General features: G+C 41.6%; 1 protein-coding gene and 1 pseudogene across 1 annotated transcript in view; both read right to left on the bottom strand.

Moving 5' to 3' along the window:
* Positions 1-2,524: 2,524 nt before the first annotated feature.
* LOC117307526 (protein tyrosine phosphatase type IVA 1 pseudogene) lies at positions 2,525-3,076 on the bottom strand (annotated as a pseudogene).
* An 8,993-nt stretch (positions 3,077-12,069) lies between these two features.
* Positions 12,070-13,208, bottom strand: part of CCDC81 (coiled-coil domain containing 81) — a 40,960-nt gene continuing 39,821 nt past the window's right edge. Inside the window, exon 16 of the mRNA XM_019948811.3 lies at positions 12,070-12,560. Coding sequence (XP_019804370.2) covers positions 12,419-12,560 — 142 coding nt within the window. The 3' untranslated portion in view covers positions 12,070-12,418. The remainder of the gene's footprint in view (positions 12,561-13,208) is intronic.

Raw genomic sequence — 13,208 nt, forward strand, 5'->3', positions numbered from 1 at the left:
AAAGTCTTCATTCTAACTCCCCAGCCTCTCATACATAGTCCTAGAACTCAGCAAGTGTCATTTAGTATAGTGGATGCTGTGGTTGTACCACCCAGATCCCTCTAAAGGTCTGAAACACTTACTCAGGGCCAGCTGCCAGGAGTATTATCAGCTGAAGGCTCACAGTTGCATCCCCCGCTGGGAGTTGCAGTTGACTGAAGGAAGATGCTTCATCCAAGGTTATGCCCTCATCCCCAGGGACAGCCTGCATCCAATGACTGGTTGATTCGAGTCCAAAGGTCCAACCCCCTTGCCACAATTGCAGACATCTCTACATGGCCATCCCAGCTTCAGAGCTCCCTGGGAGATTGGCTAAGGTCACTGTTGAAACTGTATGTATCACCATTCAACTTCTGCAGCATCCTGGTTCTCTTGCTCCCTCTCAAGTGTTGTTGAGATGACTCCCCAGTAAGCTTCCAGAGGCAAATCTCAGATTCAGTACCTGTTTCCTGAGGAACTCAACTTGCAACATGACAAGCCAAGCTTCTCAATTTTCCAATCTGTTGCACCAGCCTCACATGACCATCTAAAGCCTTGCTGGGTTTCTCTTTCCCTCAGTAGAGACCCTCTGCAAGAACAAAGCCAGATCCTTCCTTAGTCTATGTCCAGAATCGGTAAATACCCGCAGGAAACAAAATGGCCACTCACCTCAGGAGAGCTCCTTCCTCTCTGGAATTCCTATTCATCTAGTCTTTGCTGCTTTCACAGCTCCCATATGTCTTTAAACATATGATTTTTGTAATTTATCCATATTTTTCTGGATGTTGCAGGGAGGGTGTTGGGCTGCCATGACCTACTACATCCTATCTAGAAGTGGAAGTCTCTAGACACAGATTTTCAAAATTCCAAATGATACTACTAACTTTTTTTCCCTAACTTAATTGAATTGTAGTCAGAAAACTTACTTGTGTTATTCAAATATTTTAGAATTTTGATGAAATTATTTATGATCTAATATATAGTCAAATTTAATAAAATATTTCATGTACTCTTAAAAAATATGGATTCTCACTGTTGGATGCAATGCCTTCTTACGTTCATGGGATCAAACTTGTTAATTGTTCTGTTCAAATCTATAGCCTTACTGATTTTCGTCTACTTGATCTGTTTCTGGAAGAAAAATAGTAAAACTTATCACTATGGTAAACTTGTCAATTTTCCTTTTAGTTCTTTCCATATTTGCTTTATGGATTTTAACCAATGTTATTTGATATATAAAATTTCGAATTGTTATAACTTCCTGGTGAATTGAAACTTTTGAAACTTTAAGTAATGATTTTCTTTATCTCTAGTAACGCCTTTGCTTATACTTTTACTAATATTAACAAAGCTATACCATCTTGCTTAGTTTGTCTCTGTCTCTCTCCTATAATTCCTTATTTAGATGTTTAAGTTCTTGTACTAGTTGGAGAATGGTGAATACTGACAAATTATTTCTCCCAGAGAACTACATTTCCAGACACTATGAATATATGGTTGAACTAACACAAATACATACCACCATTTTATCAATTACATAATAAAACAAAGTATCAAATATCCAAATATTGTTACACAGTTCAAAATTATATAAAATATTAGATGTCTGATCAGTTCATTAATAGAAATCCTCTTCTGTTTCGGTTGGAAAGACAAAGAAAAAAATATCACACTTAACAAAAATAATAGTAACTTCCAATAGGTATGGCGAAGAATTATAAGAACTTCAGAAATTTTTGAAATGTTTTTGCTACAAAGTATCTTTACCTTTAAAGTTTACTAAATAAAAGGACCTGTTCTATACATCCTGCACAAGACAAAGAGAACATAGAATTTCTAGTATGGAATCCTAAAAATATTCCATAGCCTCTTTCCATTCTGTCTTCAGGCCCTCCCCTCTAAAACTGCATCCCAAGTGTAAACAAAGTAACCGTAAGGCTTTTTTGTCTGAAGATATTACACACATATGCTTCTCTATGGTGTATATTTTACATGAACTTTCAACCAGAGGTGTGATCTTTTTCAAACTGGAGGTTTTCATAACAGCACAAAATGAGATTTATAGAAAGACATTAAATAATCACCATAAGTCTTGGTAAGAATTCAACAAAATCATTTGTTATACAAACCTGATGCATACTGGTACACGTGTGGGGTGGTAAACATAAAGGAGCAGACAAATAACCATATAGGTCTTACTTGCAATGTTTGAGATGACTGGAGGAATAAACCACATATGGTTTACAGTGCTGTTCCTAATTCCTAGGATTTTAATTCTGTATGATACTAAAAATATACAAGTATTGTGCTGAGTATTTTGGCACCTAATCTCTCAATTTCTTATATATTGTTTCTGGCATGGGGATAGTAGTAAGCCAAACAGAGAGGCTGCAGTTCTGTCAAGCTTGTGGCTTTTCAGTATTCCTGTGGAAGCTTCATTAGACTTGTCATTCATTAACCCTATTATGTTGGCTAATATGTACGATAAATCAAGTCCTGTCTCAAGTTTGACTTCCAAGGCAGGCAGCCAAGTTTTATTGAATGCAACAGTTGTTTCTATAACCACTAGAGTCTTTGAAGCGCAGCCGCATTTTAGAACGGTGTTTCTCCAAATACAAAAGTTGCTTGCTGTTAAAAGCTCCACGCCGCTTTTGTCTTATAAACTGTACTGCATCTTTATTTTTCATTCCACCTTCAATTAGTGCCAGGGCAACAAGCACTGGAGTTCTCCCAAGACCTGCAACACAGTGAACAGCAATCCAACAACCAGGTTCTTCACGAAATTTAATGTTTAAAAGACTTAACGAGTCACCAACAATCTGGTTAAAGGGTGATGAACCATCATCAAAGGGCCAATCCAGAACCTGGATACCTTCTTTCTCCACAAGAGCAGTGTCATAAGTTGCTTCACATATTCTTACTGTTGTGGTAACTCCGTATTTCTTAAGGTCCTCTATAAATTTGTTTAAGGTTGCACTGGTTGGATTGTGTGTAATAAGAAATCTCATGTTCCTGTATGTGACCTCCACAGGGGCTGGGCGGTTCAGTGGAGCCATGTTATTTTAGTTTTAAAAAAAAAAAACCACACACAAAAAAAACTCGATACGGTTACGAAAAAAAAAATTAAATTTTTGAATGCAGAAATGATGTAAAGAAACAGAAGTCTACTCCAATATGCCCCACTCGAAATTCTCAATGCTCTGGATATGCAATTGGGAGTAACAGGAAATGAAATGAACCTCCTAACAAGAAGCCATCCTTCAGTTCATAATACTGAGTCAATGGAAAGGAAGAGCACCGAGGTTTACCCCATCCAGGTCGTAATTTCTGTTAAATGCTCTGATGATTTCAATCCCACACTTCTGGGTCCAGGATGACCGCGCCTGTGGGGGCTTCTTGGTGGAGTAGCAACGAATTTCTACAGTTCACTTGTCCTCATAAAGGTCGTGCTGCGCCTGGCGGTACTCTCCGGGGCCCTTCAGAAACTCCATAAATGCGTGACCAAGAACACCACAGGAAGGACTTAGTTTACTCATTAAAGACTGTGGCCTAATCATACAGCCGGTTCCGTGGTACAGGCGGCGGTGGCGTCGGCTGCTGAGGAGGGAGCTGTAGTGATCGTCGCGGAACTGCGGCTGCGGCGGGGCTCCGAGCCCTACCCAGCGCCGGCCTCGGGAGACCCAATCCGCGCGCGCCGAAGCGCTCTTGCGTCGCAAGCCCTGCCTTTTATAGCCGGCGTGACGTGCGTTCCTCTTCCCCAGTCGCGGCGGGGCGGGCCAAAAACCTGAGAGCGAGGGCGTGGGGCCCGCCCCCCGCAGACGTCACCACGGCCGCCGCGGGGATTGAGCTTGCTGGCGTAGGGAGAAGGGCTGCAGCTTGAGCCTTCTCACCTCCCCGCCTCCTGCTGGGGAGGAAAGAGGCTGAGGACGGACTTGAGGATGGGAATGGTGGGGGACAAAGCCTGGAAGAGGCTGAAGAGAGACGGAGGGGGGCCAAAACGGGCGGGAAAGGGAAGGTAGTGGAAGAATCCCGCCCATTGATTCTGCTATGTCTTCCTCCACCGGCTTCATGTTTTAGACATGTCATATTGCTAGGCTTTTTTCCAATTTGGTCTGACCAACTTTGTCTTTACTGAAGAACTTCGTCCATTTACATCATTTTATTACATTATATTGTCTTATTCTTTTATATTACAATGTTATTGCTATCTCTGCATCTGTTTTTCTCATATTTTGTGTTATCTGACCTATGTCTATATTTCTTTTTTTATCTTTTGATTTCTTTTGGGTTAAGATTCCTCCCCTAAATCCATATTTTCCTTCCACTGTTTTGGAAATTTGTAATTGTGGTTAAAACTTCTTAGCAGTTATTATAGTTTAGACACTGTTCTAAATCTGAATAGGTTTACATAATTTCATTTGATACAACAACCCTATGAATTAGATACTATTATTTCCATTGTTATGATGAAAACAACTTTTAAACCCTGGGCACAGAAAAGTTATTTGCCCAAGGTCACACGGCTAGTAATTGGCAGGGCTGAGATTGGAATTCTGGAATTCTGGACCTAGAGTCTCTCTCTAATATGTATGTCTTATTATATACCTTATTCCTATACTTTCAGTACTTAAATGGCTTAGAAAAATTCAAACATTCAAAATCTTTTCCCGGGACTTCCCTGGTGGTCCAGTGGTTAAGAATCCGCCTCCCAACGCAGAGGACATGGGTTCAATCCCTGGTTGGGGAACTAAGATCCCACGTGCCGTGGGGCAACTAAGCCTGCGCACTCTAGAGCCCACACACCGCAACTACTGAGCCCACGTGCTGTGGAGCCCATGCAGCAGAACTAGAGAGTCCCACGTGCCACAACTACTGAGCCCTTGCGCTCTGGAGCCCATGCGCCACAACTAGAGAGTCCCACCAGCCACAACTACTGAGCCCGCACACCAGAACTAGAGAGCCCGCGTGCTCTAGGGCAGCTCGCCACAACTAGAGAGAAGCCTACGTGCCACAATGAAGAGCCCACATGCCACAACGAAGATCCCGCATGCTGCAACTAAGACCCGACGCAGCCAAATAAATATTTTTTTAAATCTTTTCCCACCTCATGAAGGAACTCAACATGCGTTAACTATTAATGTTGTCAAGTATTTTTTTAACCCCACAAATTACATTGTTTATAAAAATCAGTGTTTGTTTAAATTTGCCCAATATGTCAGCAATTTCTTTGCTCACTATTTCTTCTTGCATCTCAACTCTTTCTTCTAAGATTATTCTCCCTTATCTAAGAGCATCTTTTGGAGGTTCCTTTAGTTCCTGTTATATGATCAACTTTGATGTTTTATATAATCTTGAAAATATGCATTTTCTCACTGTTGAAAAATACATTTTATTGTTGGTAGATTTTTTTATTTTTTCTTTGTTTAATAAACAAAAAAAATTTAATAAATTTAATTCTAAAATTCTTTTATTTTGCTTTCATTTCTAATAGTTCCACTGAGTACACAATTCTACATTGAAGATATTTGAAGATAGCCCTTTGAAGATATTCCCTGTCTTCGGGTTTCCTTTCTAACAACTTTAGAATTTTCTAAAATGTCTAGGCTTTGTTTCCTGGCCTATACTTGGCCCATAACAATAAAGCCCTATTTCTTCCTTCTTTCCCCTGCCTTCCTTCTTTGCTCTTCTTTTCTCCATCCTTCATTTCTTCTTTAATAACTCAGTCCACTACATGGAGGGGAGCAAGGTAGCTGTCTGTGCAGTAGGTGCGGACACTGAAGATACTGGAGTCGGGGGAGAGGGTGAGGAGGACATTCAAGCAAGGTGTGGGGGGGTAGTTGCAGCCTAGTACCAGCTGTCAGGTCCCTGGCAGGGTGCAGAGGACATGTACATAGGGGGACAGCAGTGGCGATCAGAGATTACATAAGGGTTTATCCAGTAAGATTACATAAGAGTTTATCCAGTACTACATTGAGAATAATGGGAATCAGGCATCTCACTGTCAGACAGGAGTTATAAATATGGAAAGGGAAAAAAAGTACAATTAGTTGTAGGATTTGGGGTTGGAATTGGTTGTATCTCTGTGAAGTCATCATTTCAATATATAGATATAGAAATATAGATGAGTATGAGTGTGTGTGTGTGTGTGTGTTTGAATTCCTCAGCTTTATCACAGAGAGCAGAGAGGGCCTGAAGCAATGACAACCCAATAGCAATGATGAGAACAATAGCACTCAGATCATGGTTTGTTAATACCATTCTCCATTTAAAAAGTCTCCTTGGGCGCAAGAGGGAAGAGATATGGGGATATATGTATATGTATAACTGATTCACTTTGTTATAAAGCAGAAACTAATACACCATTGTAAAGCAATTATACTCCAATAAAAATGTTAAAACAAACAAACAAAAAAAAAAAAAAACCGTCTCCTTGGGGAAATGGCTGATTCCAGAGCTGGGGCAGAAAAAATGAGTAGCCTGGAACATCTTAATATGACAAAGTTATGGAAGTGTTCAATAAACGATAGGAATATGACAAAAGGACATAGACCAAAAAGAGCACAGACCAAAGGAGGCTAAAGAAACCTGACAACTAAATGAAATACGGTATCCTAGATGGGATCTTGGAACAGCAAAAGGACATTGGGGTAAAACAAGTGAAATCTGAATAAAGTGTGAAGTTTAATTAATGGTAAAGTACCAATGTTGATTCCTTAGTTATGAAAGATGTATCATAGAAACAGATGTTAACAATGGGGGAAAGTGGGTGAGGAGTGTACAAGGAACTCTCTAAAAGCATTCTAAGTTTTTTTTTTTAATTATTTAAAACAAAACAAAAAACAGAAGCCAGCTTAAAGAGCTCCCACTGATCACGATTTTTATATCAATGATAGGACTGGATTATTAGTCATTGAATAAAATAAAAATCCTTAAGTCTATACTGCTATAAATAAATAAATAGGGAGAAGCAAACACTTTGCCTTATAGTAGAATGCCAGCTAATAAAGTAGCAGCAATGGTGGAATTAGAAAAGTCTGTATTTAGCAATCATCATAATTATGCATTTAGCAAAGAAACATCAATAGATGCTAAAACTAGTGGATGATACTCAATGAGGAATGGGATATTACTTTCAAAATACCTACCATGAAATGCCAATTCGTTACAAAAGAAAAAACAACTTGATAGTGGTAAACCTGGCAAGCATCACTTAATCAAATGATCAAAGTTAACGTGACCAGTAATGGGACAGACTGAACTGGGTACCACCTGATATAATGGAGTGCAAGGAACCTAGCATCACATCTGTGATATTCCTGGAAAAAAAAAAAATACATATCAGCTAAATGTTACACATGATCATTGATTGGATCTTTTTGCTTAAAAGGACATTACTGGGACAAGTGGCAAAATTTTAATTGAGTTTTTGGATTGTATGGTAAATGAGTGTTAATTTTCCGATTTGGTGGTTATATTGTGGTTTTATGGGAGAATATATGTATTTGTAAGGCATTATGCTCTAAAGTATTCAGAAGTGATAGGGCAAATGTCAGCAACTTGCTCTTACTTAGTTCTGGGGATGGGGGGTGATATTTTTACCATTCTTTTATCTTCCCTGTAAGTTTGAAATTATTTCAAAAATAAAAATTTATCTCTAGCATTAATTTAAATGGCTTAGATCATAGGTAATTGGTTGATGCTTGCTTCTCTGAATTCCGACTTTGTGTCTGCCTCTAGAGACTTTTTTTGCAGCTTTACATTTTTTTAAGATTTAAAAAGAATCTTAGCTAGCATTGTTAGGTATTTTGTAGATTGTTTCCCCCAAAATTTCAGGATATGGCAGACTGGCAGTTGTCCACTACTATCCATTTCCCTCATTTTTAGTATCAGCATTCCCTGAGTATTTCACTACACACATGGCCACCAAGCTAGAGACTTCATTCCCCAAGCTCCCTTGCAGCATGGTATGGCCACGTGATTAAATTTTGGCCAATGGGACGTGGACAGAAATAATGGTACCACTTCCAGGTTATACTACTTAAAAAAAAAAAAAGCACACTTGCTCTCCTGCCCTTTTCTTCCTACTTGCTAGTTAGGAGATGATACCTGGAGCAGTTGTCTTGACCCAGTGGTGGAAACCACAGGAGAAGCTGGTACAGCCACCCTACTGTCGGGGTCTATGTACTTCTAGACTGTTTCTTGAGAGAAAAATGCACTTCTGTCTTGATTAAGCTACTAGTATTTGATCTCTGTTATAGTGCTACCCTAACTAATAAAATGTAAATGAAAGGACTGAGGTACCACCTGATTTGGGGGAAAGGGGAAAGGAAGAAAAATAAAGACTCAAAACCAAAATAAAATGCTTCTGGTGCTGGCCAAGATGGAGTAAGGGCACTACAGCATTTCTCTTCAACTGACGTAACTGAACAGATTATAAAAAGCAACTACCTGAGGACTCTGAAAAGGAAACACTAGCAGGGGATTGTGTAAATAAATCAAAAGCTGAAGGATGACTGGCGTAGTGACGAATTTACTGGGGAATTTATTCCTCTTCTGGTTTGACCTGAAAGCAATCTACGATCCAGAACGACACAGAAAGCCTAAACTCAAGAGAAACCCCCTCTTTCTAGCCAGAGAAGCAGGAAAAGCGTTCCATATGAGCTAGAGTATAGAGGGAAAGCCCTTTTTTTCCCCCTCCCTGGTAGGCCCCAAGACCAACTGCAGTCACGAAGCTGCACAGTGGCAACAGGAATAGCAGTGGTGGTGGCATTCGAGCACCTAAGACCCTGAGAGGTCCTGTCTTCCTGGCCAGAGGAAGCAGGGAAAGGGACCCCGTGGTCAGAAGAGTGTGGGAGGAATCTCTGTTATCTGTTTCTGTCTTGTCATCCACTAGCTCCCCTTTGAGAGAGCGAAGGGAGCTAAAACTCCAAGAGAAACTCTGGCTTTAAAGCCAGACGACTGGGAGTAAGAGACTGGAGAATGTGAAAGGAATTCCAGAGAGGAGAAAGCTGGAGAAAGAGATCCCCTAATTCTGTGTACGAATTAGTACAAGTCTCAGGTTTACTCCCAAGCGGCACACGTGAAAAACAGATCCAAAGAAACACAGACTTTGAGAATTGAACTGACATCACAACGACTACCCACAGAAGGTGAGATAGCACTTGCATCCTGAACGTCAAGATTTTGCTTGCTCTAAATAAATACTTAATAAATAAATAAAGATCAACATTCTCCAGAGGATTTTAACAAGGTGGGGCAAATAGTTACCTTAGTTTCTTGGGGTACCTCAGAACAAGACAGTCTGGTTATGACAAGATCAGACCTAAACATTCCTCAACCCCCGGTCGAATACCATTATAATACTATCTTAACCACGAATGAATTCCAGCAAACTATGAAGTACTGTGAGAGGGAAAAATTAGGTTAAAACTGTGTTTATCAAACTGAAAATTATCTGTTTACACTAGTAGATTGTTAAATCAATTTTGTTCAGTCTAATCAGAAACTTTTTCATGAAATAAAATAGAAATTATCAAAATGCATTGCAGATGGGTAAATATAACCCTGTAAAACTTTTGTCTCAATTACACGTGTGGGCATAGGTTCTGTGTTTCAGTATGAAATGTATTTCCTTTATTGAGTCTTACTCAAAAAGTTTTGAAAACTACTGGAGTATGTGCTTTCTAACAGCCATTCCAATTCTCATCTCACTATTTTTATGAAGAGTCAAAAAGGACGGCAAAAGTGGACATAGTTCTCTAGAACTGAAAGGGCATTTTCAAAAGCAAAGTCCTACACTTTGCTCACTTTTGATAACTTGAGCTTGTTATAACATTGAAGGAAAGCCATCCAGAGCAGGAGTTCTTAACCTGTGGTCCAGGTGATCTAGGAAAACTCTAATTATATGCAAACTATTGTATATGAAAATGTGCATATTTTTAGGAAAGAGTCCAGATTTTCCATCAGATTCTCAAAAGAGTCTGTGACCGTCCAAAACATTAAAAACCCCTGAAATTGGGCATCCTTTGATACATTAAGCTGGTCTGGCAGTGTCGTAGTTCCAGAAATGACAGAGCTTGATGATAGTAATTCAAATTGATTTAGAAAAAGACATTCTAATTTGAGTGTGGCCTCATAACAAGTTTGAGCTAAAACAATATTAGCAGTTAAGATCAGTGAAAAAGATATCAAATTAGGAAGACTTGCTCAAAAAAAAAAAAGACTGTGCATTCTTTATTGTATGAAATCAACTGTTTTAATGAAAGACTGTAGTAACATTTGATTCTTAAAATGGTTGAATGATTTTTTAAAATTATGTTTTATAACCTAACTCACATAACCATGTCTCCATTTTAGCGTCAATAGACAGGAGCACAGGGCTTTTTTTTTTTTTTTTTTTTTCCTGGCTGCCCGGCATGCGGGAATCTTAGTTCCCCAACCAGGAATCGAACCCAGGCCCTCTGCAGTGGAAGCACGGCGTCTTAACCTATTTCTCCTTAAAAACTCAGCTTAGGTCTCATCTTTTCCAAAAGCTTTCCCTGTCAGGCTAACCTGACCGCAAGGACTCCACCTTACTCTTCCATAGCAAGAAATGCAAAGCGCTATCAGGTATCTACCTTGTTACAGGGAGATTTTCTAGTCCCATCTCCCCTCTGCACTACATGGTGAATGCTCTGAAGGCAGGCAGGGACTGATGAGGTCTTAATCTCCAGGTCACTAGCTTGGTGCCTGGCACACAGTAAGAGTCAGTACTGCTACCTGTGGTAATAAATTATAAGGTCAGTTCCTACAGTAAAAACGTCTATGAAGTTAGATCTTTTCACCACCTAAACATATTGCCTAAAATCTTTTTTTTCTTTGACAAGGCGGTCTATATTTTTAAAAAATATTCATACAATACTATTATAGTGATTTATTTTATATTAGAGACAGAGGAATACTCCAAGAATGGAGCAGGGATGAATTTCAAGCAAGTCAAGCAGTCCTGGGGAAAGGCTATTGTTTTAAATATGGCTTGGTAGGGATGGGACCTGCATGGAGGGATCTTCTGAGGAAATGGAAGGAAGTAGTAATGTAGGGAGTGGTGGGGGCAGGTTCCAGACAATTCCAGTCACCAGGGAGCATACTTGTTTCCATAGAAAAAGATAACATTAGCAACAAAATTTGCCCAATATCAACTCGAGTAGACTACTTTCCCCTTAACCATTCAGGGCTCAAAACATTCCTATTTTGTATCTGGAGTAGGGCAAAACAATGTCTCGATATGGCAGGTAGAAAGCAAAGCGTCTAAGGGACTTTCTAGCCAGCTTTCGTATCTCAGAAATCTAGACATCACTCTGCTTTGTTAATTGTTGCACCTGAGGTGGTAGGACAGGGCCGGGAGAGGAAAGACAAAGGGTGGAGGCAAATGAAGCATTGAGAACACATACACCTGAACTGAAAACCAGTCCCTCAACAGGAAGCTATTCCTCTTCCACCGCACATACAGCTTAAGAATAGATGCAAGGGAAGCAATGAGAGAAGAAGATGGACCCTGACAAGGCAGCCAGGCTCCCCTCACAGGACACAACAAACCTACAGTCGATCGTGGTGCAGAAATGCCTGGATGGTGGAATGGTTGGCCGGAAGATCACCAAGAGAAAAATATTCCCTGAGGTCCCAACAAGTCCCGGGTGTGTTATCAGCTAGAAAATTCAAGAAGCATTGCACTGGCCACTGGAGGCAAATGGCCTAACCTACCTTTGGGAGGGTCACACATCCCCAGGCCTGGAAAAAATCGAGAGTTGGGGGAGGGGTGGTAAAATTCACCACTATGGGGCTTCCCTGGTGGCGCAGTGGTTGAGAGTCCGCCTGCCGATGCAGGGGACACGTGTTCGTGCCCCGGTCCGGGAAAATCCCACATGCCGCGGAGCGGCTGGGCCCGTGAGCCATGGCCGCTGAGCCTGCGCGTCCAGAGCCTGTGCTCCGCAACGGGAGGGGCCGCAACAGTGAGAGGCCCGCGTACCGCAAAAAAAAAAAAAAAATTCACCACTATGAATCGTTATGCCCAAACACGGAGAAAGTATTTATTACGACACTTCATTATAGATGAGGAAAAGATGAAGTTTCTTAGACAAAGTCACAGAGGGAGTGGCAGGGCTGGGTCAGCAACACCCCCTCAGCCAGAATGAAGCTGGGCGCGCCTCCCAGGCCTGACTGCGGCGGCAGGGTTGTCTGGGGCGGGATGGGAGGAGGACAGATGGGAGAACCTGTCTGTAGGAATTCCCTCTACCCCTGAAAGCACCCAAATGGCACAATATTTTTTTCTCCTCTAAAGTACAAATATGTAGTTTCACCATCACCCCTGCACGTTTAAAAAAGAAAAACTTTCCCTAGGAAAGGCAGGCCCAGACGTTGGGTTTTATACAAACAGCAGGGAGCCCTGCATGTACTTATTCAGGGGCCACACGTTGCTCTTGCCCACGTTGGAGGGTCGCCTCTGGCACTGCTTGCACCGCCGATACTTCTCACACTGGTCCAGGAGGAAGAGCTTGCTGGGGGCCCTGTGGAGAGGCAGAAGAAGGGGTCATTCGCCGGCGTCCCCGAGTCCTTACTGGGTGCCTCGCCTGGAAGCCGGTGCAATGGAAGGGATACAAAAGAAAAGTCACACCTGGTCCCTGCTCTCCAGGAGCTTACGGCCCACCTGTGATTTCCCACCTGTAGTCTCTCCCCTCTACGCTGCTGCTACCTGCTGCTCGCCCCAGGCCGGGCGTCTCCTGCTTCTCCTCCTTCCTTAGTGAATAAAAGGCTCTGCATGGTGCCTTCACAACAGTCTGACCCCAGCCCTCCCCCCACACCCACGTAAACCCTCAGAGAACACAGGACTTGCCCAAGGTCACTCAGCCAGTGTGAATGGGATGGTGACTCCAAAGCCTCAGTATTTGTGGCTTTGGCCCGTGGATGCGCCTTTACCTGTCAGGCTTCCCCAGGAGACAGCATTTGAGAGGGACATCAAGCCATTAAGCTGCTGGTTAACACCCCAGCAGACAATGAAGCGTAGACGTCAATGGAAAGTCCCAGGGGGCCAGAGGCCTCTGGAGAGTTAAGGGCAGGAGAGGAAGTGAAGACGTAGAAAGAGAGGATGAAAGCAGCTAGAAGCAGAGATGAAGGGATGACAGTGACTGGTTTTCCACTTCAACAGTTTTTCTCGA

Source organism: Tursiops truncatus, chromosome 8, assembly GCF_011762595.2.
Source record: "Tursiops truncatus isolate mTurTru1 chromosome 8, mTurTru1.mat.Y, whole genome shotgun sequence".
Taxonomy (NCBI): Eukaryota; Metazoa; Chordata; class Mammalia; order Artiodactyla; family Delphinidae; genus Tursiops; species Tursiops truncatus.